Source organism: Dermacentor variabilis, chromosome 4 (assembly GCF_050947875.1).
Source record: "Dermacentor variabilis isolate Ectoservices chromosome 4, ASM5094787v1, whole genome shotgun sequence".
NCBI lineage: Eukaryota > Metazoa > Arthropoda > Arachnida > Ixodida > Ixodidae > Dermacentor > Dermacentor variabilis.
The window spans coordinates 232,342,014-232,368,837 of record NC_134571.1 but is presented as its reverse complement, the minus strand read 5'-3'; the positions used below and the strand labels follow the sequence as shown (position 1 = coordinate 232,368,837).

The following is a 26,824-nucleotide window of genomic DNA, read 5'->3' as shown; positions in this document are numbered from 1 at the left end:
GCAGACATTTTGGCCCGTTCGGTGCCGCTGCTACGCCTCCCCGCCAAGCGCGTCCAGGCATGTTCCAATGCCACGTGTCTTCGCGTGTGCGTGTGTGTGTGTGTGCATGTTGGTGCCCACGCTTGTCAAAGCGCAGCAGCCGGGGAGAGGAGCTCCCCCAACTGTGAAGAGAGGAGGTCTGACCGGCGCCGGCCCGGCGGATGCGTCACCTACTCGTTTCAACGTGTCTCTCAGCATGTCCGTGCCCCGCGTCACGTGTGCCTCTGATGAGACGTTCCTTCTTGCCCTCAACTGCGAGAGTATAAAAGCAGCTGCCCCCGGACGCCAAGAGAGAGGCTCCGATTTCATCCGTCGACTAACGTGCTCTCCCTTCTCTCCACTTCGGTCGACCTGACCGCCCGCTCTTTTGCGATGCTAGAATAAACAAGTTGTTCTGTTAGCAGTCGACTCATGCTTTGCCGGGACCTTCGGATGCTTCCAGTTGTGCCCCAGGCCGCCAGGCCAACGCTACCCTTGGGGCTTGCAACCCGATTGCAACAACTGGTGCCAGCGGTGAGATTGCAACAACTGTCTGACAGCGGTGAGATCGCGACAACGGAGGTCAGCAGCGAAGATATGCGGTTGACTGTATGCTGAGCAGCACAACGACCATCCGGGAGCAGTGCAACGAGCCCTGTGTGATGACTGGTTGCCTGCAGCGGAACGACTGCGCTGAATTCTTGGCTGCGAGGTTTGGTGAGTGCGGGACTTTCTTCTTCTGAGTTTTGCCAGGCTTTTGTTAGTGTCAGAAACAGAGCTGGTAATCGTGGTTGTCGTTGCTGCCGGGTTAGTTTGCGGCAAGACAATAGTAGGCAGTAGAGAAAGCAGCATTCAGAGCAGCCATGGATTGGAAGTCGTTGCGCAAACCGAAATTGCTGGAGCTTGCAAGAGAGTTGGGTCTGGATGTCTCAGACAAACTCAGAAAACCAGAACTGCTAAGGGCTATTCTTGAGTTAGAAGCTGAGGATGACGAGCTGTCGGAATGCCTTGAGACCATTGAGGAGAGGGAGACGGCAAAAAGAGAAAGACAGGAGCGCGAACGTAAAGAACAGAAAGAGAAAGATGAGAGCGAACGAAAAGAACAAAAAGAGAAAGAAAAAGAAGAGCGCGACCGTCAACACGCTTTGGAAATGAAGCGTCTCGAGGTAGAGATGGAACGCGCTCGTAATGGAAGTCAGGCACACGGTGCAGGAGAACGAGTATCGTTCAAAATGACTGACCTGATGCGGCCGTTTAAGCTTGGAGAGGACATTGGTTTGTTCCTGGTTAACTTTGAGCGAACGTGCGAGAAGCAGGGGTTCTCTCGGGAAACGTGGCCACAGCGCTTGCTCACTTTGTTACCCGGCGAAGCGGCCGACGTAGTCACTCGCTTGAAGAGAGAGGAGGCAGAGGATTTCGACAAAGTGAAATCGAGTCTGCTAAAAAAGTACAGGCTGTCAGCGGAGGCGTTCCGTCGGAAGTTTCGGGAAAATGAGAAAGGCAAAAGTGAGTCATATACAGAGTTTGCCTACAGGCTTATGTCAAACATGCAGGAGTGGCTCAAAGAAGAGAAAGCGTTTGGTGACCACGAGAAAGTTCTGCAGTGTTTCGGGTTGGAACAGTTTTATAGTCGGTTACCTGAGAACGTGCGGTACTGGGTCTTGGATAGGCCAGACGTTAGTACGGTGGCTAAAGCCGCCGAGCTAGCCGAGGAGTTTGTGACGCGTCGGGCTCGCGGAGCTAAGGACGGTCAAAAGGGTGAATTTGGCTCGAAGTTTGAGAGGCCGAAGTTCACACCCATGAGAGCAAGGGGGAACACACGTAGTGCGGATGCGAGTGAAAGCAGTCCGACGAAACCTAAGGAGACGGCGGCAGCCGAAGCCGAACGCAGAAAACGGTTCGAGATGAGGCAAGCGCGCGTGTGTTATACGTGTCAGAAGCCGGGTCACTTTTCGGCGCAGTGTCCAGAAACAAAAACAAAAGTCGTGTTTTTGTCATTATGCAGCACTGACGAGAACATGAAGCTTCTCGAGCCTTACATGCGAGACCTCCTCGTGAACGGGAAAGAGTGCCGAGTGCTTCGCGATTCCGCAGCTACGATGGATGTAGTTCACCCCTCTTACGTAGAACCCGATATGTTCACGGGCGAGTGCGCATGGATCAAGCAAGCCGTAGAAGCTCATAGCGTGTGTCTGCCCGTAGCAAAAGTGCTTATTGAAGGACCTTTCGGAGCACTCGAGACGGAGGCCGCAGTGTCATCTATGCTGCCCCCCCCAGTACCCGTACCTATTTTCGAACAGGTCCGATCACCTCCTGCGCGAGAAGGGGCTTTTGTTTGGTGAGGCTAGCGTTCAGGCCTTAACCAGATCGAAGGTTCGGGAGCTCGCTGCAAAGGCGGTAGTTGCGGGGCCGACGTTGTCGAACAATGAGAAAGGGTCAGAGGCGCAGCAAGCTGATATTCAGAGCACGTCCGAACTGAATAAAATTGAGCCTGTAGCATGAAGGCACCAGATACTGGAGAGGGAATGCCCGACACGGGAAAGTTAGAAGAGCTATCTGCAGATTTGCTCATCGCGCCTACGTCAGACGGACTTAATAGGTTGCTAAAAGTCAGCCGGTCGGCTTTGATAGCCGAGCAAAAAAAGGATGGCAGCCTAGAAAACATACGCTGCATTGTTAAGGAAGGTATCGCCAAGAAAAATGCTCGTTTTGTGGAAAGAGGTGGAGTCCTGTACCGGAAGTATCTAGACCACAGGGGAGTGGAGTTCGATCAGCTGATCGTTCCTCAGTGCTACCGTCAGGATCTGTTGCGCTTGTCGCACGGGGGTTCGTGGTCCGGACACCTAGGAGTTAAGAAAACTAAGGACCGTCTCTTGCAAGAGTACTATTGGCCAGGGTGTTTTCGGGACGCAGACCACTTCGTGAGGACATGTGACACCTGTCAGCGGGTGGGCAAACCAGGGGACAAATCGAGGGCACCGTTGAAATTGGTACCTATCATTACGAAGCCTTTTAGACGGCTCGTTATTGATATAGTGGGGCCTCTGCCGGTAACAGCCACGGGGTACAGACACATTTTGACTGTGATCTGCCCAGCGACAAAGTTCCCTGAAGCAGTGCCGCTTAAAGAACTCAGCTCAGTTGAGATAGTCAATGCACTACTGTCCATATTTGCGCGAGTTGGTTTTCCTGCGGAAATCCAATCAGATCAGGGCACAGTGTTTACTAGCGCTTTGACAACAACTTTTCTCGAAAGGTGTGGGGTAAAGCTGTTACACAGCTCAGTGTACCACCCACAGTCGAATTCCGTTGAGAAGCTCCACTCCGTCATGAAGCGCGTGTTGAGAGCATTGTGTTTTGAACAACAAACGGACTGGGAGCTGTGTCTGCCTGGGGTGATGTTTGCATTAAGGAGCGCGCTGCATGCGGCTACGGGGTTTTCGACAGCTGAGCTGGTGTACGGTCGCTCGCTTCGGTCTCCGCTTCGCATGCTTCGAGAATCGTGGGAAGGCAGGGGCGACGACCCAGTCGTGGTGGAGTACGTGCTTAGGCTCCTCGAACGCTTAAGAAGGGCACAGGAGTTGTCAGGTGAAGCAATGGCAAAGGCCCAGCAGAGGGCCAAAGTTTATTATGATCGGACAGCCAGGGCCCGTCGTTTTGAGGTGGGCGATGAGGTCATGATATTGCGCACATCGCTAAAAAACAAACTCGACGTGCAGTGGGAGGGCCCAGCACGAATTGTTCAAAAACTGTCGGACGTCAACTACGTGGTGAGTCTGCCAGGAAAACGGAAAGCACAGCAAGTTTACCACTGTAATCTGCTCAAACCCTATAAGCAACGGGAAGCAGTGGTGTGTATGATGGTAAACGTTCCCAAAGAGCTTCCGGTCGAGCTTCCGGGACTAGGCTCAGTGACGAACAGGGAAGACACCGATCAAGTCATTAGTGACTTAATCAGTAAAGCAGAAAACCGAACTACACCAGCTCTTACAAGAGTTTCAAGGTCAGTTCTCTGAGAGGCCTGGTAGGACTTCTGTCCTTACTCATGATATAGAACTTACCTACCCAGAGCCAGTACGATCCAAGGCGTACCGGGTGTCACCCCGCCAGCACAATATTATGGAGGCTGAGGTAAAGAAAATGCTACAACTCGGTGTTATTGAGGCGGGTGAGAGTGATTATACCTCCCCTTTGATTTTAGTTGAGGTACCGGGCAAGGAACCTCGTCCTTGCGTCGACTACCGCAGGCTTAATTCCATCACTAAGGATCAAATTTATCCGATCCGTAACATCGAGGAGCGCCTTGAGAAAGTTAGTAGCGCTCAGTTTATTTCCACCCTAGATCTTGTCAGGGGTTATTGGCAGGTTCCACTTACAGAAGAGGCTAGTAGGTATGCGGCGTTCATTTCAGCAATGGGAACATTCCGTCCTAAAGTGTATAGTTTTGGTTTGAAGAACGCGCCATACTGTTTTTCAAGCCTCATGGATAAAGTGTTGCGGGGACAGCAAGAATTCGCTTTACCGTACTTAGACGACGTAGCGATATTCTCCACATCCTGGTCTGAGCATATGGCACACTTGCGGGCAGTGCTAACCCGCCTGCGCGAAGCGGGCTTGACAGTCAAGGCTCCCAAGTGCCAGTTAGCACAGGCCGAGGTTGTCTACCTCGGTCCCGTGATTGGTCGGGGTCGTCGCCGCCCCTCTGAAATAAAGGTGGCCGCTGTGCGAGACTTCCCGCAACCGCGCACGAAGACCGATATTCGGTCGTTCTTAGGTGTCGCCAGCTACTATCAGAGGTACATCCCCAGGTACTCTGATATTGCGGCTCCCCTGACGGATGCTCTAAGAAAAACAGAGCCCCAAACAGTCGTCTGGGACGAGACAAAGGAAAGAGCTTTTAGCGCCCTAAAGAGCACCCTAACAAGCCAGCCTGTGCTACGATGGCCAGACTACACAAAAGGGTTCGTTGTTCAGTGCGATGCTAGTGAGCGAGGCATGGGCGTTGTACTGTGCCAACAGGAAAATGGAGAAGTGGAACACCCCGTCCTGTATGCTAGTCGTAAGCTGACCAGTCGTGAGCAGGCGTACAGCGCCACTGAGAAAGAGTGTGCGTGTCTCGTATGGGCCGTTCAGAAATTGTCATGCTACCTAGCCGGCTCGAGGTTTATCATTGAGACGGATCACTGCCCTCTCCAATGGCTGCAGACCATCTCTCCCAAAAATGGCCGCCTCCTGCGCTGGAGCCTCGCTTTGCAACAATATTCCTTTGAGGTGCGTTACAAAAAGGGGAGTCTCAACGGTAACGCCGACGGCTTAAGTCGAAGCCCCTAACGTAGGAATCAGCCTCAGAGTTGTTTGTTACTGATGTTTTTCTTCCTGAGGCAGGATTTTTAACATATTGCTTTTGTTTAGTGTTTCAAAGTGATGACATGCTTTCTAGTGCAATTTTCCAATTTGTGGACGCGTTCTGAGTGCTGCTAGACTACTGTAAGGAACTAGGCAGTGGTATAAAAGGGGAAAGAGCCTGGCAGGGCTTAGTGAGGGTTGTGCCGTGCTTGCTGACTGAGCGGTTGAGTTTCGGCGTAGTTCTAACGCTTGCTGGGAACGAGAAACAAAAATGGCAACTCTCCCGAAGTCACTTTGCAGTGTCCTGTGTGAACCTGAACGTGAGAACGAGGCCTTCTCGGTGCGCTGTGCTCAAGAAACGCCGAGGGACGACCGACTTCGGTTGTGAGCATCATCGAGCGACATCCCTCCGGACAGCGGATGCAGTCCCCTGACCATCGGGATCTCCTTCCCCCGGCGGGGCGGTCTGTTACGTTTCGCCTACGACGCGCGGTATAGCCGGCGCGGATGCAGCGGACGCCGGGGCTTCGTTCAAAGCGGCGGACATTTTGGCCCATTCGGTGCCGCCGCTACGCCTCCCCGCCAAGCGCGTCCAGGCATGTTCCAATGCCACGTGTCTTCGTGTGTGCGTGTGTGTGTGTGTGCATGTTGGTGCCCATGCTTGTCAAAGCGCGGCAGCCGGGGAGAGGAGCTCCCCCAACTGTGAAGAGAGGAGGTCTGACCGGCGCCGGCCCGGCGGATGCGTCACCTACTCGTTTCAACGTGTCTCTCAGCATGTCCGTGCCCCGCGTCACGTGTGCCTCTGATGAGACGTTCCTTCTTGCCCTCAACTGCGAGAGTATAAAAGCAGCTGCCCCCGGACGCCAAGAGAGAGGCTCCGATTTCATCCGTCGACTAACGTGCTCTCCCGTCTCTCCACTTCGGTCGACCTGACCGCCCGCTCTTTTGCGATGCTAGAATAAACAAGTTGTTCTGTTAGCAGTCGACTCATGCTTTGCCGGGACCTTCGGATGCTTCCAGTTGTGCCCCAGGCCGCCAGGCCAACGCTGCTACCCTTGGGGCTTGCAACCCATTTGCAATACCTCGCTGCCTGGCCTCTCCGTCCGAGGCTCAGTCTGTCCCACAGAGGGAGCCTGGCCCGAAGACCCCCAGGCAACCAGGCAGTGGCACCCAGGATGTGGCAACATGGACGCCCCAGGATGGTGTGGATCTGTCGGCAACATATGTATAGCCAGCCACGAAGATGACGGCGGGCATAATGCCCAAGGACACAGCGGCGGTGATTGACAACGACGGCGGGTGTAGAGGTTGCCACCTGTGTATATAAGGTGGCACTACAATGTGAAAGGACCTTGTATATAAGGGGCTTTGGGGAGTGGGAAGAAACATTGTTTTGGTTTACATTTTACTGGTAGTCCACCTCGTCCCTCGACTCCTGTGCAGAACAGCGGGAACGCAGCATCAGAGGCAGCGTCAGCAACAACCCCGGACGCATCGCTGTAGCCGGAGGCACCACAAGAAATGGATGTGGAGGCTAGCTTTTGGGCCATCCTGGAGGAATTAGCATGTGTCCGAGTATTTCGCGTCGGAGGGCCTTCATAAGGGGAGGAGGATGTGGGGAACACTGCTCCCATTTCCTCCCACGTACTCACGTCATCTTTTTCGCTTGTTGCGGACACATCGAGAGCCGGTGTAGACACGAGAGAGAGGCACTATGCACCCTTTCTCCGTCACTCTTGTGACATTCGTATTCCTTTCCCCCACCCTGCTCACAGGAAAAGGAAAGGTATCCAATGGGTGAGGACGATACTCCCCTCGCAAAAGGTAAAAAGGAAGAGGTATAAAAGTATGTCATCGGTGGAGACTCTCTCTCTTGTGGCTGACCTCTAACATGCTGGATTTACCTGCTGTAACCCGTGAGTGACCACGCTTGCCTGACTAACCCATACAACAGGGCAAACTAATAATCACTTATAATAATAATAAAGATAATAATAACAACAACAACAACAACAACAACAACAACAACAACAACAACAATAATAATAATAATAATAATAATAATAATAATAATGTTAGCATTATATTACCGCTTCATCTTCTTCATCTGTATATATTCATCATCATGGCCAGCGTCATCTTCAGCGCGCGAGCTGCGAAACAAACCGTTGAAGCTTAACAGCTGTCTCGCAAGTGGTGGAGGCTGCTTTCGATCCCTTGGTCCTCTACGCCTTCGAGTTTCCCTAGGCTTCATTCAGGCCGCCGCTAGCTCCACCTTTCCGCCAGCATGCCCCAAGAAGATCCTCCAGGAGCCTCCTGCGTCACCGTCTCTGCCCCACCGGCCGTTCCTTCATGGACCGTCAGCATGCGGCAGCGCGATCTCACCATGTTTGCTGGCCTTCGCAGTGAAGACGTTGATGACTGGCTGGACAATTATGACCGCGTGAGTGACTCTAACCGGTGGGATGACATGCACAAGCTTCGAAATGTCGCATTCTACCTCACTGATGTTGCCAGGACTTGGTTTCTCAACCATGAGAGCACCTTGCCTGACTGGGCGGCATTCAAACACCAGCTTCAGCAGATTTTTGGCGCTCCCAATGTTCGCTCTGAGGTCGCCAAGAAAAAGCTTGATGGACGCACGCAACTTCCCGGGGAAACATATACCTCTTATATCGAGGACGTCCTCACCCTTTGTCGCCGTGTTGACGCCACAATGACGGAATCTGATCGTGTTCGTCATATCCTAAAGGGCAGTGCCCACGTCGCGTTCAATGCACTGGCAATCAAGAATCCAAATACCATTACCGATGTGATCGCGACTTGCCAACACCTGGATGCACTGCAGGCCATCTGTTTACAACCTGTCGCCTGTGACACGCCTCCTTCCTCGGATACGGACTTGCACATGCTGATTCAGCCTCTCATATGCAAAGAGCTCCAAGCGTGTGGCCTGCTCAGTCCTCCTGTTTTCCAGCCTCAACCTTCCGTTCCTGGCCTTCACGACATCATCAAAGAGGAGCTGTCCTCCATGACCTGCGCTGCAAGCTGTGCCCCTCCTTCGCCGTCAACCTCGCATGCTCAAGTTGCGGCTATGCAACCAGTGTTCGTTCAGACTGCTCCTCTTGCTCCTGCTACTGCTCCCAACCATCTGGCGACTCTAGCACCCTGTCCGCCTGCCACAGCATTTTACACTACCCGGCCTACGCACTGCCCAATTTGTTATTATTGAGGTATTTGCGGGCAAATATCGCGTTTTTGCCGAAGACGACAACAGGACAAACGCCGTGGCTTCGGCGTCTGCCTTCATCTCATGCCGTCAATGCCTTGTTAACTTGACAGGGACCGACAGTTCCGACGACGTGTACGAACCGTGCCTTCACTCACGAACTGCTGACGATTGTATGCTGCCACCTGGCTGCAAACAACTCCTTGTAGATAACTCTGACATCACCGATGGTGATGTTTTAGTTGTACTGTCAGCCCGTTGCCTATCCAAAGGGATTGCTCTGGCACCCAGCCTCGTTCGCTTTACGAACGGCACGGCCACTTTGGCTGTACTTTACACAACCAATCACCCAGTTCAGCTTTCTAAAGGCGCCACTTTCATGTGCATCTTGGACACACAGCCTGTCTCTGTGCTTACCTCGACTACTGTTGTTTCACAACCACCCACAGCTATGGATCCAGTCCCTGCTTCTGTTCTCGCTAGTACCATCAGCTCCGATTTAATGTCACAGCAGACGGGGGAGTTACTGGCGTTGTTATCCAAGCATAAAGACTCCTTCGACGTACACTCTCCTCTTCTGGGACAGACTTCTACGACGGTTCATCGCATACACACAGATGGAACTTCCATAGTGCGCCAAAGGCCATATTGCGTTTTTTCTGCCTAATGCCAGGTCATCAATACCCTCGTTGCCAACATGCTGCAAGGTAGCATAATCCGCCCTTCCTCAAGTCCTTGGTTGTCACCTGTCGTTTTGGTGCGTAACAAAGACGGCTCAGCACGATTTTGCATAGACTACTGTGCCTTGAACAAAATAACCCGCAAAGATGTATATCCACTGCCCCGAATCTATGATGCGATAGATTCATTACAAGGAATGGAGCATTTCTCCAGCCTTGTTCTACGCTCCGGATAGTGGCAGATCCCCATGCACAACGCAGACAAGGAGAAAACTGCCTTTTGCACACCCGATGGACTTTACGAATTTAACGTAATGCTTTTCTGCCTGTGTAATGCTCCTGCCACATTTGAGCGGATGATTGACACCATATTATGGGGACTAAAGTGGAAGACTTGCTTATGCTGCCTTGATGACACCATCATATTTTTGTCGACGTTCCATCAGCACTTGCAGCGCCTCGATGAAGCCCTGACATGCCTCTCGGCTGCTCCCTTTCAGCTGAATACAAAAAGTGCCACTTCACCAGCAAAACCATTAAAGTACTCGGACACCTTGTCAGCAAGGAGGGCCTTCGACCTGACCCCGATAAGATTACCGCTGTCCTCCGTTTCCCCAGGCCTCAACGCGCCAAAGGCTTGCGTAGCTTCCTTGGCCTAGCTTCGCATTTCCGGTGCTTCATATGTAACTTTGCCACAATTGCGGCGCCGCTCCATCACCTCCTTCCTTCTGGAGCTCCCTACGTATGGTCGGACGAATGCCAAACTGCTTTTGACGCCCTAAAGCGTGCCCTCACGTCCGAACCTGTGCTTTGTCATTTCGACAACACCACACTCACTCTTCTACATACTGACGCCAGTGGACACGGTATCGGCGCAGTTCTTCTGCAACGTCAGCAAAATTCCGAAGAACATGTGGTTGCATACGCAAGTCTCACGCTAACAGCCACAGAGAAAAATTATACGATTACCGAGCAAGAGTGTCTCGCTGTTGTTTGGTCCGTCCACAAATTTCGGCCTTAACTGCACAGCCGCCACTTTACGGTCGTTACTGACCACCACGCCTTGTGCTGGTTGGCAACGCTAAAGAATTTAACGGGACGTCTCAACCGTTGGATACTTTGTCTACAAGAATATGACTTCGAGGTTACGTGGAAGTCTGGAAAGAAACACCAGGATGCCGATGCTCTCTCTCGTCCCCTACTACCATCTTCAAACGCTGCTTGCTTACCACCGTCCCTGAACAAACCGCAGGATGCGTCATCTGCATTCCGTTTGCTCGCAGCTCTCGACCGACTACCATCCAGCCATTGTCATACGTTTGCATCTTGCCAACGTAGTGACTCCTACTGCCACTCCGTTATGGAACCTATTCGCGGATCATCTCGCACACCTAACGCTAGGCTCCGCCGGCAGTTGAAGAACTTCAAGATCGAAAATTCGATATTATACCAGTACGTGTTTCATCCCGAAGGGTTGGGTTCCTGTCGTTCCCCGATCACTTCGGGCCCAGATATTGGAGACCTTTCACGACGATCCCATTGCCGGTCACTTTCGTTTCCATAAAACCTATGAGCGAATTCGCAGCCGCTTCTCTTGGCCTGGACTTGCAACCAGTGTAGCCAAATACGTGGCTTCCTGTTCGCTCTGCCAACACCGCAAACGACTGACCTCACCTCCGGCTGGACTGCTCCAACCTGTCCCGTGTCCTGAAGCTCCTTTCGCAGTCGTTGGTATCGACCTCTATGGACCGCTACCCTTAACCACCGGCAGTAAACGATGGATCGTCACAGCTGTAGACCACTTGACACAGTACGCTGAAACAGCCACACTATCTTCGGGATCCGCAGAGGAGGTTGCACCTTTTTCTTGGAAGCCATCTTTTTACGGCACGGAGCCCCACGTGTCCTTTTGAGTGACCGCGGCAGGACCTTTCTCTCTAAACTTCCCGACGATGTTCTCCGTGCGTCCAATATCATCCATAAAACAACTTCCAGCTACCACCCTATAACTAATGGTCTCACAGAGCGCTTTCATTGCACGCTGTCCGACATGATATCTATGTACATCAACCCTGACCACACCAATTGGGATGTCATTCTACCATTCGTCACTTTCGCATACAACATGGCCGTCCAACGCAATACGGGGTACTTGCCCTTTTTCCTTGTGTATGGTCGCCAATCGCTCACTATCCTTGACGTTTCTTTCTTCGATGTCCCCGTGCCTTCGTCCACATCAGTGTGGGAGCAGTTCGTTTCGCGCATTGCCCGGTGTCGCGAACGTGCTCGCCTCAACATCGACGCCAGTCAACAAGACCGAAAAATTCGCTATGATGCATCTCACCGTGTCGCTTCCTTCCAACCTGGAGACGAAGTGTTACTGTGGACCCCAGTTCGCGCTCCTGGATTGAGCAAGAAATTTCGGTGCCGTTTTATCGGGCCCTACATTGTTCAGGAACAGACTTCAGGAACAGACATTTCAGGAACAGACATTTCAGGAACAGTGAATTGTCGTGTCGCTCCAGTTGTTTCCGCCTTTGGACGGCTGCTGCCGTGCCACAGAGATTGTGCATGTTTCGCGTTTAAAGCCTTTCACACGGCATTTCCCGCCATAACCAGCAGCCATGTTGGCCGCTTCCGCGCGCGGGGGAAATTGTGTGAGCATTATATTACCCCTTCATCTTCTTCATCTGTATATATTCACATCATGGTCAGCGTCATCTTCAGCGCGCAAGCTGCGAAATAAAGCGTTGAGGCTTAACAACTGTCTCGCAATAATAATAATAATAATAATAATTACTTATTAGAGAGAGGATTTCCTTCTGCCAATGTTGTTTATTCCTCAAAGCAATAAATGATGCTACAGGTGACGCTGCTGATTGCCTTATTTGTTCGAACATGACGTAGCTGCGAATACAAGCACTGCAGGTTGGAGAATAGCACGGAATGACAATCTGTGTGGCCAGATCTGCAGCTTGCCTTCACCCTAGGAGCACGCAGAGCGTACCCTCCACGTTTCGGCGGTTATATGGCCTTGTACGCATATAGAGAGTCTTCTCAATGGTTGTGGCTTCGGAGACAAATTCAGCAATAGTCTTGGGCGAGTTTCGTATCAATCTGGCAAAGAGCTCTTGCTTGACACCCCTCATCAAGAAGCGAACTTTTTTCTTTTCTGACATTTCTGGGTCAACACGCTAGAAGAGATGAGCCATCTCCTCCGTGAAGATCGTGATGGTCTCATTGGGCAGCTGCACTCGAATTTCTAGTAGAGCTTGGGCTCGCTCGTTGCATAAAACACTTGTGAATGTCTGCAGGAAGCCACTCTGAAACAGGTCCCACGTCGTCAAGGTGGCTTCTCGATTCCTGAACCATGTCCTGGCAGCGTCTTTCAATATGAAAAAGACATGTTGCAATTTGTCGTTGCTGTTACAGCTATTAAATGTACCAACCCTCTCATACGTCTCCAGGCAGCTTTCCAGGCCCTCGAATGTTGAACCGTGGAACGTCGGTAGTTGCCTGGGCCACTGCAGCATGATTGGTGCTGGTGGCACTAGGGCTGTCATTGTAGCTGCTGTCGTGGCCGTGCGCTTCCTGGTCTTCTCAGGCAAAAGTCCATGCTACGGGGGCAACCCTTGCAGCCTGAAACTAGCTTGCTGGTCCTTGGCAACGTCAGCGTCATCTTCATGGCTCGGGCTTGGCTCACAGCATTGTGGGGTGTTCAGTACATGAACGTACTAGCACCTCCATCAGATGTTGCGTAGTAGTGACAGTGAATAATACAGCAGCCAACCTCTGAATGAAGAAACTAACTTTTATTGTGCGAACTTGTGCCCACAAAAGCAGGCACAGCGATAGCAAAGCACAGCGATAGCAAAGCACAGCGATAGCGGCGAACACAGTTGGCGATCATCAAAATCTGATCTGCCGGTCAAGCGCGTCGGCTTTTATACACGTGTCATTGCAGGTTCCAGAGTAGTCGCTAGTGCCTGCATGTCTTCCAGAAAGTTCTGCACAATTCGCGTCGCGCATACACGCAATCAGATTACACAAGTCTGCGAGGGCGGCCAAATACTGCCACCCCTAGCGCCTTCTGGTACGTAAGAACGCTAGTAACTGCCGAGTCCATTGTTCTGTGCATGAGCGTGGTGTGCAGCCTCGTCAAAATAAAGCTAGGGTGGTGACTAGGATGAACGGATGTTTTAACGCGAGAGCGTTAGAGCGCACGCTTGAATAAAAATCCATCTGCGTCAAAACTGGAAAGAAATCACAGCTTTTTTTATTCATTTATTTCTGGAAAAACTTCTCTAAATCGGTTTTAATGCAAGCTAGTTTCATTAATTTGGGTTGATGACAACAGTGAACCTTATGGGTTCAATGCCTTGTACTTGTATTTGTCGTACAATGTACTTGCCATGGAATGGAAATTTCTTTGTTAGATCAGGAAGTTCGTAAAATCAGGTCCCATTAGATCGAGCTTAACTGTACTTGTTTCCGGGTGCAAAACATTAGACTCCAAAAATGATATATTGAAGGCTGCATAACAAATGCAAGTATGAACCTTAGATGTGTCAATAAAACTCTGGGCACAAATATTTTGACTGAAGTTTGAGGAAATGCATTAGACTATATGCTTCTGGAGCACGTTTTGTAATGCCTATAAACAATGTGTCACATTCTATAACCCGCCAGTGCCATGGTGGCAACGGCTTTGCTGAAGCCATTAAGTGATGATCGAGGAGTGGGACACCCATTTCTTCACTGAGCTCCCTCATACAGGAAAAACAGTTGGCTCTCGGTAGGTAGGAGTATTGCACCTGATGTATTGTTTATGGTGGAATATGAAACGTGTGTAATTTGAATGCAGTTTTAGAAAATATGTAAAACTGGAATAGGATCTCTGCAGATGGATATCATGTCAACTGATTATTTATTTATTTATTTATTTACATCATAATGCAGGCTGTGTGGCCCAAGCAGGAGGGGCAGGGTAACAAATAAAAAATACGCGTACAAAAGGCAGAATTGCAAAAATATGAAATTCATGAAATGAAACAATATAGCACGAAACAGCAATGTTAGGAAATACTAATAATATGAGTTTGAATTGATTCAGGGGAGTTCAGATGATGGAAAGGGATGAGGTTCCATTCTTCTTTAGTTCAAGGAAAGAATGAAAATTTAAAGAGGCTTGTCCTGGCAACGTAAGGGGAGAGAGCGAGGGGGTGGGAATGACAGGTTTTCCTGGATGCAGAAAGAGTTATGTATGGACTAGGATCTAAAGAAAATTTACGGTTCATCAAGGAGTAAAGGAGCTTCAGGCGTATTATTTTTCACCTTGTTTGAAGGGTGTGAAAACCATTGATGCCACTGGTATGGACCTGTTCACGTATCTCATTAACTCTGTTATAGACAAATTGCTTCCACTTGGTTGCTGAGCTTTGTATCCCACAAAGCGTTGCAATTGAATGCACCCACAGGTGCTTGTCTATTTTCCAGTGCCTCAACTCTAGAGCCTCTCGCAAGAACTTTAGGACTCTAGAATCCAGAACTGCGGCTACCAATTCCAAACATGATAATGTGTTCTGTTTGATTGTAGGTACTATACACTACAAAAACAGAAACTGAACGTCAACATTACCGCGCAGGTCTTCAAGTCTCAGATAATCTATTAGAACTGGCATCCGCAAATACGTGAAGCTGTGAGCTTGTAGGCTTGCCATTTAATAACTTCAGCTCGCACCTGGAGAGTGAAAACACCTGAGAGCATTTCAGCTTATTGGACCAATGTAGTTTAGAACTTGTTGTTGGGCGAGCTGGTACATATTAGCGAACATTGTTAAACTGCGCAAACAAACGGACCACAGAGACAGCATGGGACAAGGACGGGCGCAGTCCTTGTCCGGTCATGGGCGCAGTCCGGTCATGGGACAAGGACTGCGCCCGTCCTTGTCCCATGCTGTCTCTGTGGTCCGTTTGTTCGCACAGTTTAACAATGTTCGCTTATTGGACCAAGTTTCCTATTCTTGTCTAAGTGGCTCAGGCATTACTTCTTCCCACGCTGTGCCATGCTCCCACAATCTTTAAAAGAGGACTTTTATCGCAACAAAGAATGGTGATACCCAACCTAATTGATAGAAAAACGGTACGGTTGTCTGAAGGACACATCTCTTGGTGTCACTTTTTTTTACAAGAAGCTGCAACAACGATTCAATGTTTGGAATAAGCTTGTCAGCTGCTGTTCCCAATAGCACATCAAGAACCTTGGTAGGAGCCACTGCTGGGACAGGGTACAATCCATCAGTGATGTGCCGCCTTAGCTCATCATCATTAGTGGGACATTTTTGCAGCTTCATGCCCGCTTTGCTCATCATGAGATTCACTTCTTTATAAAGACAGAAAGCTTTTGAAGAAGAAACTCCTGCGATGAGGTCATCAACATGAAATTTTGAGCAAGTTGCATTGCAGTTGATCTCGGCACAGATTTGATTCGCTTGAATGATACTGCAGCGCTGGTGACAAAGGTGACTTGGTGTACTTACAAATGGCACTCATGTCATCCTATACTTTCCTTTCCTATCCTATTTTTGGCACAGGTTTGCTTGGCATCGGCATGCTGTCAAAACATAAAAACTGCAAGTGTCGCGATCAGGCTCTTGAATGCCGATTTGAAGAAACATTTTTTGGACATTGGCAGCAATTCCAATCATGTGCAGTCTGAAATACACAAGCATTTTAACCATGTTGTAGTTGATCTTGCATCCTTATTCTAATAAGTCGTTCAGAGACGCTACTCCACATATGCCAGGAGGCACCAAGACTACCGTCAGCCATGTCACCAAGGATGATCCTCTGATAACGGCATGCTGTGGCATGTAGTAAAACCTCTCTGCTGCATCTTGTCCATTGATTTTTTCAGCGTGATCACCCCCTTCATACTGTCTGACTGCTTTGTCATACTGCTGAAGAAGCTCCTCATTAGTGCCAAATTACCAAAATAAATCTTGAAGGCGTCTAAGTGCAACACTTCAGTTGTCTGCTAGATTTGTCATGACAGGCTTCCATGGAAGCGCTACTTTGTAAATCCCATTCTTGAATGCTATTTTCTCTTTGAATTGTTGGACACTTCATTTCCATGCTCGTCATTGGAAGAAGGGTGAGAAATGCCTATGCTGTCTGCAGTGAAGGCACATTCTGGCCATATGCTTAGACTCCTGGACACATGCAACTTTTTGATATACATGTTTAGCACATGCACAACCTTTGGAAAATGTTTTGTTTATAGTGCGGTCCATCTTATAGTGTAGAAATACGTGACTCCAGCAACTTACATTATGAGCAGTCTATGCCATAGTCACAAGATACAGTTTTGGGCTAGAAACTAAACTTAAGAATGCCAGCCTTTTGTAGTCTGCCTAGAACAAGCACGTGTACACTGGTACAAGGCAACTTCGCATGCAGAAAGGCTACCTTTTTTTTCCAACAATGCAAAAGAGGGCGTATTTACGTTTTGGCTTTCTTAAGCAGAATGCTCCTGCTATTGCTTCCTTTTTTCTCTACTTTAAAAACTTGGCCTTCTAGGTTTTAGCACATGCACTCCATCACCCAGCATTTCTAAGAATAAAACTGAATTGGCAGTCAGCACTTGTCCTGTACGGTGTGTCCCCATTTTTGTCTCGCTGTTCCAGCTTATATTAAGGACACTCACCTGTGTGGCGATAACCCGGTGCGGATGTAGCGGCCGGTCTTCTGCATCCACTAGGCTTTCCTCAAGGCGCAGCATGTTGTACAGTGTTTCCCCAACCACCTGGGAACATCGCCAACCATCACTGAGGGTGTGTCCAGCCGTTGAACTACTACGGCAAACGTGTGCACAGTAAAACTTCCCAGTGATCCTGGGTGACCATGTCTTATTGAACTGAGGGTTTTTGCTGTAACTGTATAGCTGATCCGACCCACATGCACACATATGGCACTGATCTGCTTATTCAACACAACTGGTTGTTGAGAGGTGCTGCTATTTTTATGGAGTCGTCTAAAATCATTTGAAATTCTGTTTTTGCAAGTGAGGCGCATAACTCGACTTGTTTACTTCCAAGCACTTATTCACGTGGCCACATCATGTCGTCTGCTACCTCCAAAGGGTGCATGAAGGCTATAATTATTTACAGCCACCCTTATCATGTTTCCTGTAGCTTAATGGGACTGACAACCAATTTTCATGGTACCCATACTTTTTTTTTTGTGCAATGTAAAGCTTAACAGTCAGAAAACGCCCATGGAACATTTTTTATTAGAATCTTTCAATCTGCAATGAGGATGTAGTCCTTCAACGGAAGCATGCTGAAAACAGTGATAAGTAAGTGTGATACCGTTCATACAGCAACATTTGACAGGCAGACGATAGGTGTGGCCGAAGCTGTGAGAAAGTATTATTTTGTTTATGAAGTCGATGTTCCTGTGATTCATGTTTTCTGAAGTGTTAAAGTATTTCTGCAATAATAGCCATGTCTTTTCATGGTCTCCTGTCCAACTGCTTTGGTACTTAACTAGTCAAAACAAAACCAATAGGATCAAAAGTGAAACTGCACTTTCACACGTGATACACAGTTCAGCGTGTTGCCGCAGCCATGCGTGCGCTTTTGATTTCCGAAGCACAAAATAAAGCACGAGTGTCTAATAATATACCAACTGCAATTTTATGCAATAGTTATGCTATACTTAATAACAGTAGACTTACGTACAGTGATCTCATAGAATACATCCAAACTACTAAGATTTCACCGCCAGGCCTCGCCACTTCCTGGTTTTTGAGACTTTGTTAGCCAATTTAAAATTACAATTCCTACTTAAATTGTAAACAGCGTGCTGGATTTCATCACCATAAATCATGGTCCTTTCATCTCCATAAACATCTTGCAACACATTCTGGCCAGTCGTCAGTCCCTGTAAATATGGCCCCACGCGACTGAAGTTCAGAATTATTATTATTATTTTTTTTTTTGCGTTTGGTTGTGTTTCCTCTATCAGTTGCGGTTTGTGAATTTCTGTACACTGGGGTGCACGCAGTCATAATTTCAGTATGGCCGCGTGCGGTGTCTCTTCTCGAGGTGACTGCTCAGTCGTTTTTTTCTCTATCTCGTTTCTGATGTGTTCCTTTTTCTGATGAAACATAGTGTTACGCTAAAGCTACAGAGGGAACGGAGGAAGAGAAGAACGAAGTGCGCTTGTCTTTGTAGCGGTTCGGTGTCGGCGCAGCCCCTTTTCACCAATTCATCTTTAAATAAACACACCCCATCGTAACAGTTTCGGTGGAGGTGCAGGGTAAAACAATGGCGCCCCCGAAGAACGACGACGAACCACCCGCAGAAGCGCAATTTATGGAGCTTCGCCGAAGTCGCTGAATTGCTGGTCTGCCACCACAGATGGCTTCTGATGGCGACAACCTGCCACCTTCTTCAAGCTACCCAAAGCAGCCCTACATCGAACCACGAACCTTCGCCGGAAAAACTGGGGAACCGAAGCATAACTGCGAGTCGGCCTAGTTGGAACAGATTCATCTTAACACTTTTTGTGCGCAAACAAACAGGGACGAAGAATAGGGGCAACACAAGGACGAGCGCTTTCTAACAACTGGTTTTATTTTTGAAGAACTACCTGCTTAAATACCCACAGATCTGCGCGATCTAGTCAACAGAGCACGCCTATAGCGCATATGATACCCGCTGATCTGCGCGATCAAGTCAAAAGAGCGTCAATATTACATATAACACTTGTGATAAAAAGACGTGGACAAAAGCCACCCGGTCATACTAAAAACAGCAAAGTGCATAAAAACAACCACTTACAATAAAATGCGTTAAAGATGTGATGATAGAAGCGAATTTTCTTTATCTAACAATGAAACAAAAGGATGGCTGATGCATTTTTCTTTTTGTTTTTCAATCCAGTGTGCTTCCACGATTTCCCTAGCGGTTTGATTCCTATGCCTATACAAAATGTCTGTGCCAGTAAGACAAGGGGAGCAATCATGTTCTTGGCAATGCATTGCCAAATGCGTACTAGGGCGACCTTTCAGACTAGACAAGTGCTCCCTTAACCTCGTGTTAATGCATCTCCCAGTCTGCCCTACGCACACATGGCCACACGTCATAGGAATCTGGTAAACAACGTTCTTCGCGCAATCAACAAATTGGTTCTTGCGTGGATGTTTAACACTACATTCTTTATTTACATCATCCTTACTTTCGAACTTCTTTTTAACCTTGGAACACACACTACCTATTTTGTTTTTTGCCGAAAATACCACTTTTACTTCATAACTACTAGCCACCTTTTTAAGTCTGTGTGAAAGGCCGTGCACATACGGAATCACTGAAACATTGAAAGCTACATCCTTCTGCCTTTGATTCTTTGTGCATTGTCCTTTATCCTTGTTAAGTTCTTTCATTAGTCTAGCGCACGATGCCAGCATCACAACGAGCGGGTACCTAGCCTTTCTCAACCTATCAACCTGCTCAAAAAATGCGATCTTTACAGTGTGGTGACATGACTTCAACAACGCTGACCGGAAACACGAAATGACTATCCCATTCTTCACAAGCCTGGAATGGTTTGAGGCATAGTTCATTAGCGGTTTTCCAGCTCGGGGTGAGAATGACCAACACACATGTTCCGGTAGGAATGTTAACTTGACATCAAGAAACTGTAGCTTATTATCTACCGGTACTTCCGAAGTAAATGTTAAGCCCTTGCACCAGAGAATTGAAGGCTTCTACTACCGTATTCCTGAAAGCACCCTTGTCTACAGGACAGCCTAAAATCAAGTAGTCATCGACATATCTGTATACCTTACTTACTACACCTTCTAAATCTTTTATCACAAGTGTTATATGTAATATTGACGTTGCTCTTTTGACTTGATCGTGCAGATCAGCGGGTATCATATGCGCTATAGGCGTGCTCTGTTGACTAGATCGCGCAGATCTGTGGGTATTTAAGCAGGTAGTTCTTCAAAAATAAATCCAGTTGTTAGAAAGCGCTCGTCCTTGTGTTGCCCCTATTCTTCGTCCCTGTTTGTTTGCGCACAAAAAGTGTTAAGATGAAGCTGGGGAAGACGTGGACGAATGGCTCAGCTTTTACCAACGTGCAAGCCAGTTCAATGGCAGAAACGCTTAAAAGCACTTCTTCTTGGGCTAGTTGGTAGCTGTTCATTATAAAATATAAAGACGCCAAATAAACGGACACACACAAGAGAAGATAACGGGACAGGGCGCCACTCGCAACTGCTTTATTCAAACAACACAGGCACATATATAATGTCAGTTAATGCATACGCATGGAGAAAACTTACAACCACACATCTAATCAAACATTTATGATACACAACACTCAAGAAACTTCTTCTCGGCCTTATATAATGATAACGAAGTTTCGATAACGCACAAGCTGCCTTTCTTGCCTATGTTGGCTGGTTGGTCTCTGAGACCCGTCTGGCCGCCTTGCTCGATGGGCGCTACGTTTGCAGGAATTTGACTTTGCAGTCTGTTACAAGAGTGGCTGACATCATGCAGGCACCGAATGTTTTCGAGGCTCCCTCTAAAAACAAGTGCATGTGACGCCAACAATTCCGATGAGTTTCTGGCCGCCATCAACGACATTCTTTTTCCCGACCTGGCCATTTTCCAGGAAGAGCAGCGTGACGACCGCAGCCTGGATGTCCCCTTCGCCTCAGCTGCTCAACCAACAGGTAAAAATGGCTTTGCCATCCAAGATGGCCTGCTTTACAAGAAGAATTATGTGGCTGATGGCGCCCATCACCTCTTAGTGGTCCCTAAGAATTTGAGAACCCACATGCTCCGTGATATGCACGACTCGACCGCTGGGCACCTAGGTTTCACTAGAACATACCACCGAATTCAGAGTCGTTTCTACTGGACTAGTATGCGACGGGATATAGAAAAGAATGTGGCCAGTTGTAACAAGTTACAGCAATTCAAGTGGCCTAGTACTGCTCCGATCGGACTCCTTCACCCTGTGGCACCATAATCATCTCCTTTCGAAATGGTTGGAGTGGACCTTCTCGGCCCATTCCCACGCTCAACAAATGACAACCATTGGATTATAGTCTGCGTCGACCATCTGACGCGTTATGCTGAAACCACAGCGATGCCAACAGCCACGGCTCTTGATGTTTCGAGCTTCCTCCCGTCCTCCGTTATACACTCCGTGTGGGACCTATAGGGGGCGCCTTGAAAGCCGCACGTAGCGCCGCTTGCGGTGCAACTCGTGTGCAATATTGAGAATTGTAGCAGATGGTAGTGGCTCCTTGCATAGGAAGCTATGGCGGTGGAAGTGCCCGTGGCTGGCGCATTAGTCCTTCGAGCTGGCTTTAAAGATATTGCTACGGCACAATATGTGCGATCACGAAAGGCGAGCAGTGTGAAGACGACGACGACGATTAGAAGCTAGCGCGGGCTGTTGCTGTCATGTCTGGCATCCAAGAACTGGGCGGCGTAGACGTAGCGTCGAAAGAACGTTTATTCCTGTTACTTGGCAGGCAGCCAACAGGTTACATACTGCGCGCGGTGGGCCCGTGCGAGCGGTCTTTTAAAACCAGCACGGGCTACCCGATAAGAGATAGCCGGGCAGAGAGCATGCGCAGACAGCACGCGATAACACGCGTGCTTGGTTTCGCGCGCACACAACATCTCCTTCCTCCTAATGAGCACAAAGTCCTTTTGCCACATTATACAATGCAACTAATGCTATGGCTGATATCTGTCAGGAGGTCGCCGGTCCCTCTGTGGATAGCGTCGCTCCCCTGGAGGGTCGGTCGTTGCCGCAGGGGCCGCAGCTGGAAATGGCTCGTTGGCGCTCTCAGGATCCCTGAAATCTGGAATAAAATCTTCCGTGATGCTCTGCTTTGAGCTGTCGATGCTGAGCAGTAGCTGGTCTTGATGACGACGCCAAATGAGCACCCCATGATTCGTTCTAACGCGAACCTTGTATGAAACGGGGCCAGACTGCTGAATGATAGTGCCAGGGACCCATTTCTCAGGACCTCTGTAATTCCTCACGAGGACCTCATCATTGATGTTGAAAAGTCGCTCACGTGCCTTGCGTCGCACCATATCGGAGAGCTGTTGCTGAGCCACTCTTCCCCCGACAGAAGGCTTGACTGCGTCGAGTCTCGTGCGCAGTCGTCTACCTATGAAAAGGTTTGCTGGAGTTTCTCTTGTAGTCGCATGCGGCGTGTTGCGGTACGTCACCAGGAACGTCTGTAAGGTTGCCTGCAAGGAGTCTTGGGGTCGTCCTTTCCGCAACGCAGATTTCATTGTCTGTACGAATCTCTCCGCAAGGCCATTCGTGCTTGGATGGTACGCTGCACTCACGATATGACGACCACCGAAGCCTTTGACGAAGCTCTTGAATTCTTCGGAAACGAACTGTGGTCCGTTGTCGGTCACGATGGTCTCGGGTACGCCAAAACGCGAGAACAGGTCTTGGAGACACTGAATTGTGTGGTACGCCGTAGTCCTCTGCATGACATAAACTTCCGGCCATTTTGAGTGTGCGTCCACAGCAACAAGGAACATTTTGTCTTTCATGGGTCCAGCAAAATCCAAGTGAACTCTTTGCCACGGCGAAGTCGGCCATGACCATGGATGAAGCGGAGCCGGTGCTGGTTCGTTCCGTTGCTGTTGACACTCTTCACATTTCTTCACGTGTTGCTCTAGGTCCGCGTCGATACCAGGCCACCAGACGTAGCTCCTCGCGAGTTCTTTGCATCTTACGATACCGGGATGACCCTGATGAAGTTCCTCAAGCAAGAAGGCTCGGTGTTTTGAAGGCACAACTACTCTCATGCCGTACATTAAACACCCTTGATGAACTGTGAGCTCCAAACGCTTGTCGAAGAAATGTTTCAACTCCTTCTCAGCGACATGCGACGGCCAGCCAGCACTTGTGAAGTTCAGTACCTTGCTTAGTAATGGATCACGCCTCGTTTCACGAGCGATGTCTTGGCCTGTGACAGGCAGCGTTTCCAAACGAAGCGAATAAAAAATTTCGCTTTCTTCTTCTGATTGCTTTTCGCTGCTGTCGAGCGGCAAGCGCGATAAACAGTCTGCTTCCGCATTATCGGAAGATTTCTTGAATTCAAGAGCATAGTTGTAGGCTGACAGCGTCAGCGCCCAACGCTGCATGCGGGCAGCTGCCATCGCGGGAATGCCTGTTTTCGGGCCGAGAATTGTTTGCAGTGGTTTATGGTCAGTCACAAGCGTGAAGAACCTACCGTAGACGTAGAAGTGAAACTTCTTTACGCCGAATACGAGGGCAAGGGCTTCTTTCTCGATCTGACTGTAGTTCTTTTCGGCACTTGACAAGGTGCGGGATGCGTAGGCAACCGGTCGAACTGATCCATTTATCATTTTCTGCGAAAGAACTGCGCCTATACCGTACTGAGATGCGTCGCAGGCAAGTTGAAGCGGTCGCTTCGGATCATAATGGGCAAGAACTGGAGGGGAAGCCATAGCTGCTTTTATCTCCGTGAAAGCAAGCTGGCATGACGCATCCCACGTCCACTCCGTTGTTTGCTTTAGCAGCCTGTACAACGGCTGTGCCAAAGTCGAGAGACGCTGAACAAACTTGCCGTAATAAATGACCATCCCAAGGAATGACTGCAGTTGCTGCTTGTCTTTTGGAGCAGGCGCATTTAGTAGTGCCAGTACCTTTTCAGGCGATGCGCAAACACCCTCGGCGTTGATGACGTGGCCCAGATAACGGAGCTCTCGTTGAAAGAACGAGCACTTATCGCGCCGGATGCGCACACCGCGTTCCTGCAATCTTGACAAGACGGCTTCCAAGTTACGGAAGTGCTCTCGCTTGGTCTTGCCTGTGACCAGGATGTCGTCAAGGTAGCAACTGACTCCTTCCAACCCTTTCAGCATGTTGTCCATAATTCTTTGAAATATGCTTGGGGCGGACGAAATGCCGAAAGCCAGACGGTTCATAGTATACAAGCCCTTATGCGTGTTTATCGTCAGTAGTTTCCGGGAGCCTTCCGCCATAACTACCTGCTGGTAGGCCCTACTCAGGTCAATCTTCGAAAATTCCTCCCCTCCTGCAAGCGCTGCGAGAAGGTCATCTATCCGAGGTAGCGGGTAGCGGTCTACTTCTAGACAGGGATTGACGGTGGTTTTATAATCGCCACACAGTCGGAGGCTTCCATCCCTCTTCACTACCGGTACCAATGGCGTTGCGTATTCGCTTGTAGCAACAGGCGTTATGATGCCAAGCTTCTCCATTTTCACAAGTTCCGCTTCTACTGCACGTTGCAGAGCAAAGGGAACGCTTCTTGCCTTTACAAACTTCGGCTGTGACCCTTCGCGAAGGACAAGCTCGGCCTGCTCTTCCGTGATGGTACCTAGCTCATCCTTGAAAAGTTCGGAATGGCTTTCTAGCATGGCTTCCAGCTTTTCTTGCCAGTGCTTTGATATTTCTCGAGAGAGACCAAGGTGATTAAAAAAAACTAGGTTCTTCCAATCCAAACGAATATCTTGCAACCATTCTCTGCCGAGGAGTGCCGGTCCTGTAGAGTCCACGACGTACAGGGGAAGCTCCACGCACTGGTCGTTGTGGCGCACGACGACTTTCGCCAGACCCTTCGGTTTTACTATGGCCCCAGTATACGTGCGCAGCTTTAACGATGCTGGCTGAAGTCGCTTACGTGGAAACAACCTCTGGAATTCGCGCCATGATATGACGGATACGGCTGCGCCGGTGTCAAGCTCCATCGTCAGTAGGACACCGTCAACGTTCACGGGTACAGTAAATGGGTCTGCGTTGAATGATTTAAGTGAGACAGACGACTCGTTTCGGACGGACGTGAGCATCTTCACACGTTTCCGGAGCTTTGCCTCCCTAGCTTTCTTTCCTTTCCTGCAGGCGCGTTGAATATGCCCTTTTCGGTTACAATTGTAACATGTATCGCCGATATGAGGGCATGCTTCGCTAGAGTGATTGGGTGACCCGCAACGGAAGCAGCTTGCCGACATCACAGACTGCTTTTCGCCTCGAACCTTATTCACTTCGTACGCCGGGGATGCGCTGTTATGCGTGAACGCCGCGCTAATCGTTGCAGTTTCCATGGCAAGAGCTCTATCTACGGCCTTTTGGAAGGTTAGCTTTTTGTCTTCCGTGAACAACACACGCTGAATGTCCTCGCGGAGCAGGCCGCAAACGAAACAGTCCCGGAGCGCTTCATCCAAGAAACTTCCAAATTCGCAACTCTGCACCAGCCTTCGAAGTTCCGCGACAAATTCGGTAATGGACTCACCGCTTCGCTGTGACCGCTTGTAAAATTTAGCACGCTCTGCGATGACAGACGACTGCGGTGCCAGGTGATCGCTCAGGAGTTTCAGGAGACTGTCAAACTCTCGTGACGACGGTGCGTCCGGTGCCGTCAGCGACTTGAGCAGCGCGTAGGTCTTCGCGCCGATGAGACTCAGGAACGCAGGAACCTTCTTTGCTACTGGAACATCGTTGACCAAAAGATAGGCTTTCAACCTTTCCTCGTACGAGCGCCAGTCACTCGTGGTCTCGTCGAAAGGTTCAATGTGGCCGATGTGACTCATGACTCACTTGGAAGTTTCGGCTGCCGTGATGCCAGTTTCAGGAATTTCACCGCAGGGAAATCTTCGTGGCGGGAAGCTTTTACACAGAGGCCAGGTTCTTCACACTGCGAATTCCGTACGGCGGTCATCCCATCTTCGTCGCCAATATGTCATGTCTGGCATCCAAGAACTGGGCGGCGTAGACGTAGCGTCGAAAGAACGTTTATTCCTGTTACTTGGCAGGCAGCCAACAGGTTACATACTGCGCGCGGTGGGCCCGTGCGAGCGGTCTTTTAAAACCAGCACGGGCTACCCGATAAGAGATAGCCGGGCAGAGAGCATGCGCAGACAGCACGCGATAACACGCGTGCTTGGTTTCGCGCGCACACAACAGTTGCCTTTTGGCCAAGCGCAGCGTATTGCCTTGCAAATATACTTGTAAATAGCTTTTCATCGGTGTCTTCCTACGTAACATATCTGGTGGAGGTGGACGTTCCCTGTACCTCGTCACGGAGCTTCGCAGTGGACGGTACGTCGAGCCTTCCTTCATGGCTCCCGGCGCCGTCGAGTCACCGACTCCGACACCGACAACCCGACTCCGACGCCGTCGGAGTCGGCGGAGTCGGGTTGTCGGAGCCGGCGGAATTGGCGCGGTACTGGCACAACGCCAGCGTGGCCACGACCGGGTTATCGCTTACGCCAGCCGGCTCCTCTCACCCGCGGAGCGCAACTATTCCATCACTGAGCGTGAGTGTCTGGCCCTAGTTTGGGCGGTTGCGAGATTCCGCCCGTACTTATATGGCCGATCCTTTTCCGTTGTCACAGACCATCACGCGCTTTGCTGGTTATGCTCACTGAAAGATCCTACAGGAAGACTTGGTCGCTGGGCCTTACGCCTCCAAGAATATTCGTATACTGTCACCTATAAATCTGGCCGA

The 26,824-nt window shown here is 49.6% G+C and overlaps 1 protein-coding gene across 2 annotated transcripts in view; it reads right to left on the bottom strand.

Moving 5' to 3' along the window:
* LOC142580185 (spliceosome-associated protein CWC27 homolog) overlaps positions 1–26,824 on the bottom strand; it is a 373,861-nt gene that overhangs the window by 226,969 nt on the left and 120,068 nt on the right. For both annotated transcript variants that reach the window (XM_075691069.1, XM_075691068.1), the window contains one exon: positions 16,979–17,077. In XM_075691069.1, coding sequence (XP_075547184.1) covers positions 16,979–17,077 — 99 coding nt within the window. The remainder of the gene's footprint in view (positions 1–16,978; positions 17,078–26,824) is intronic.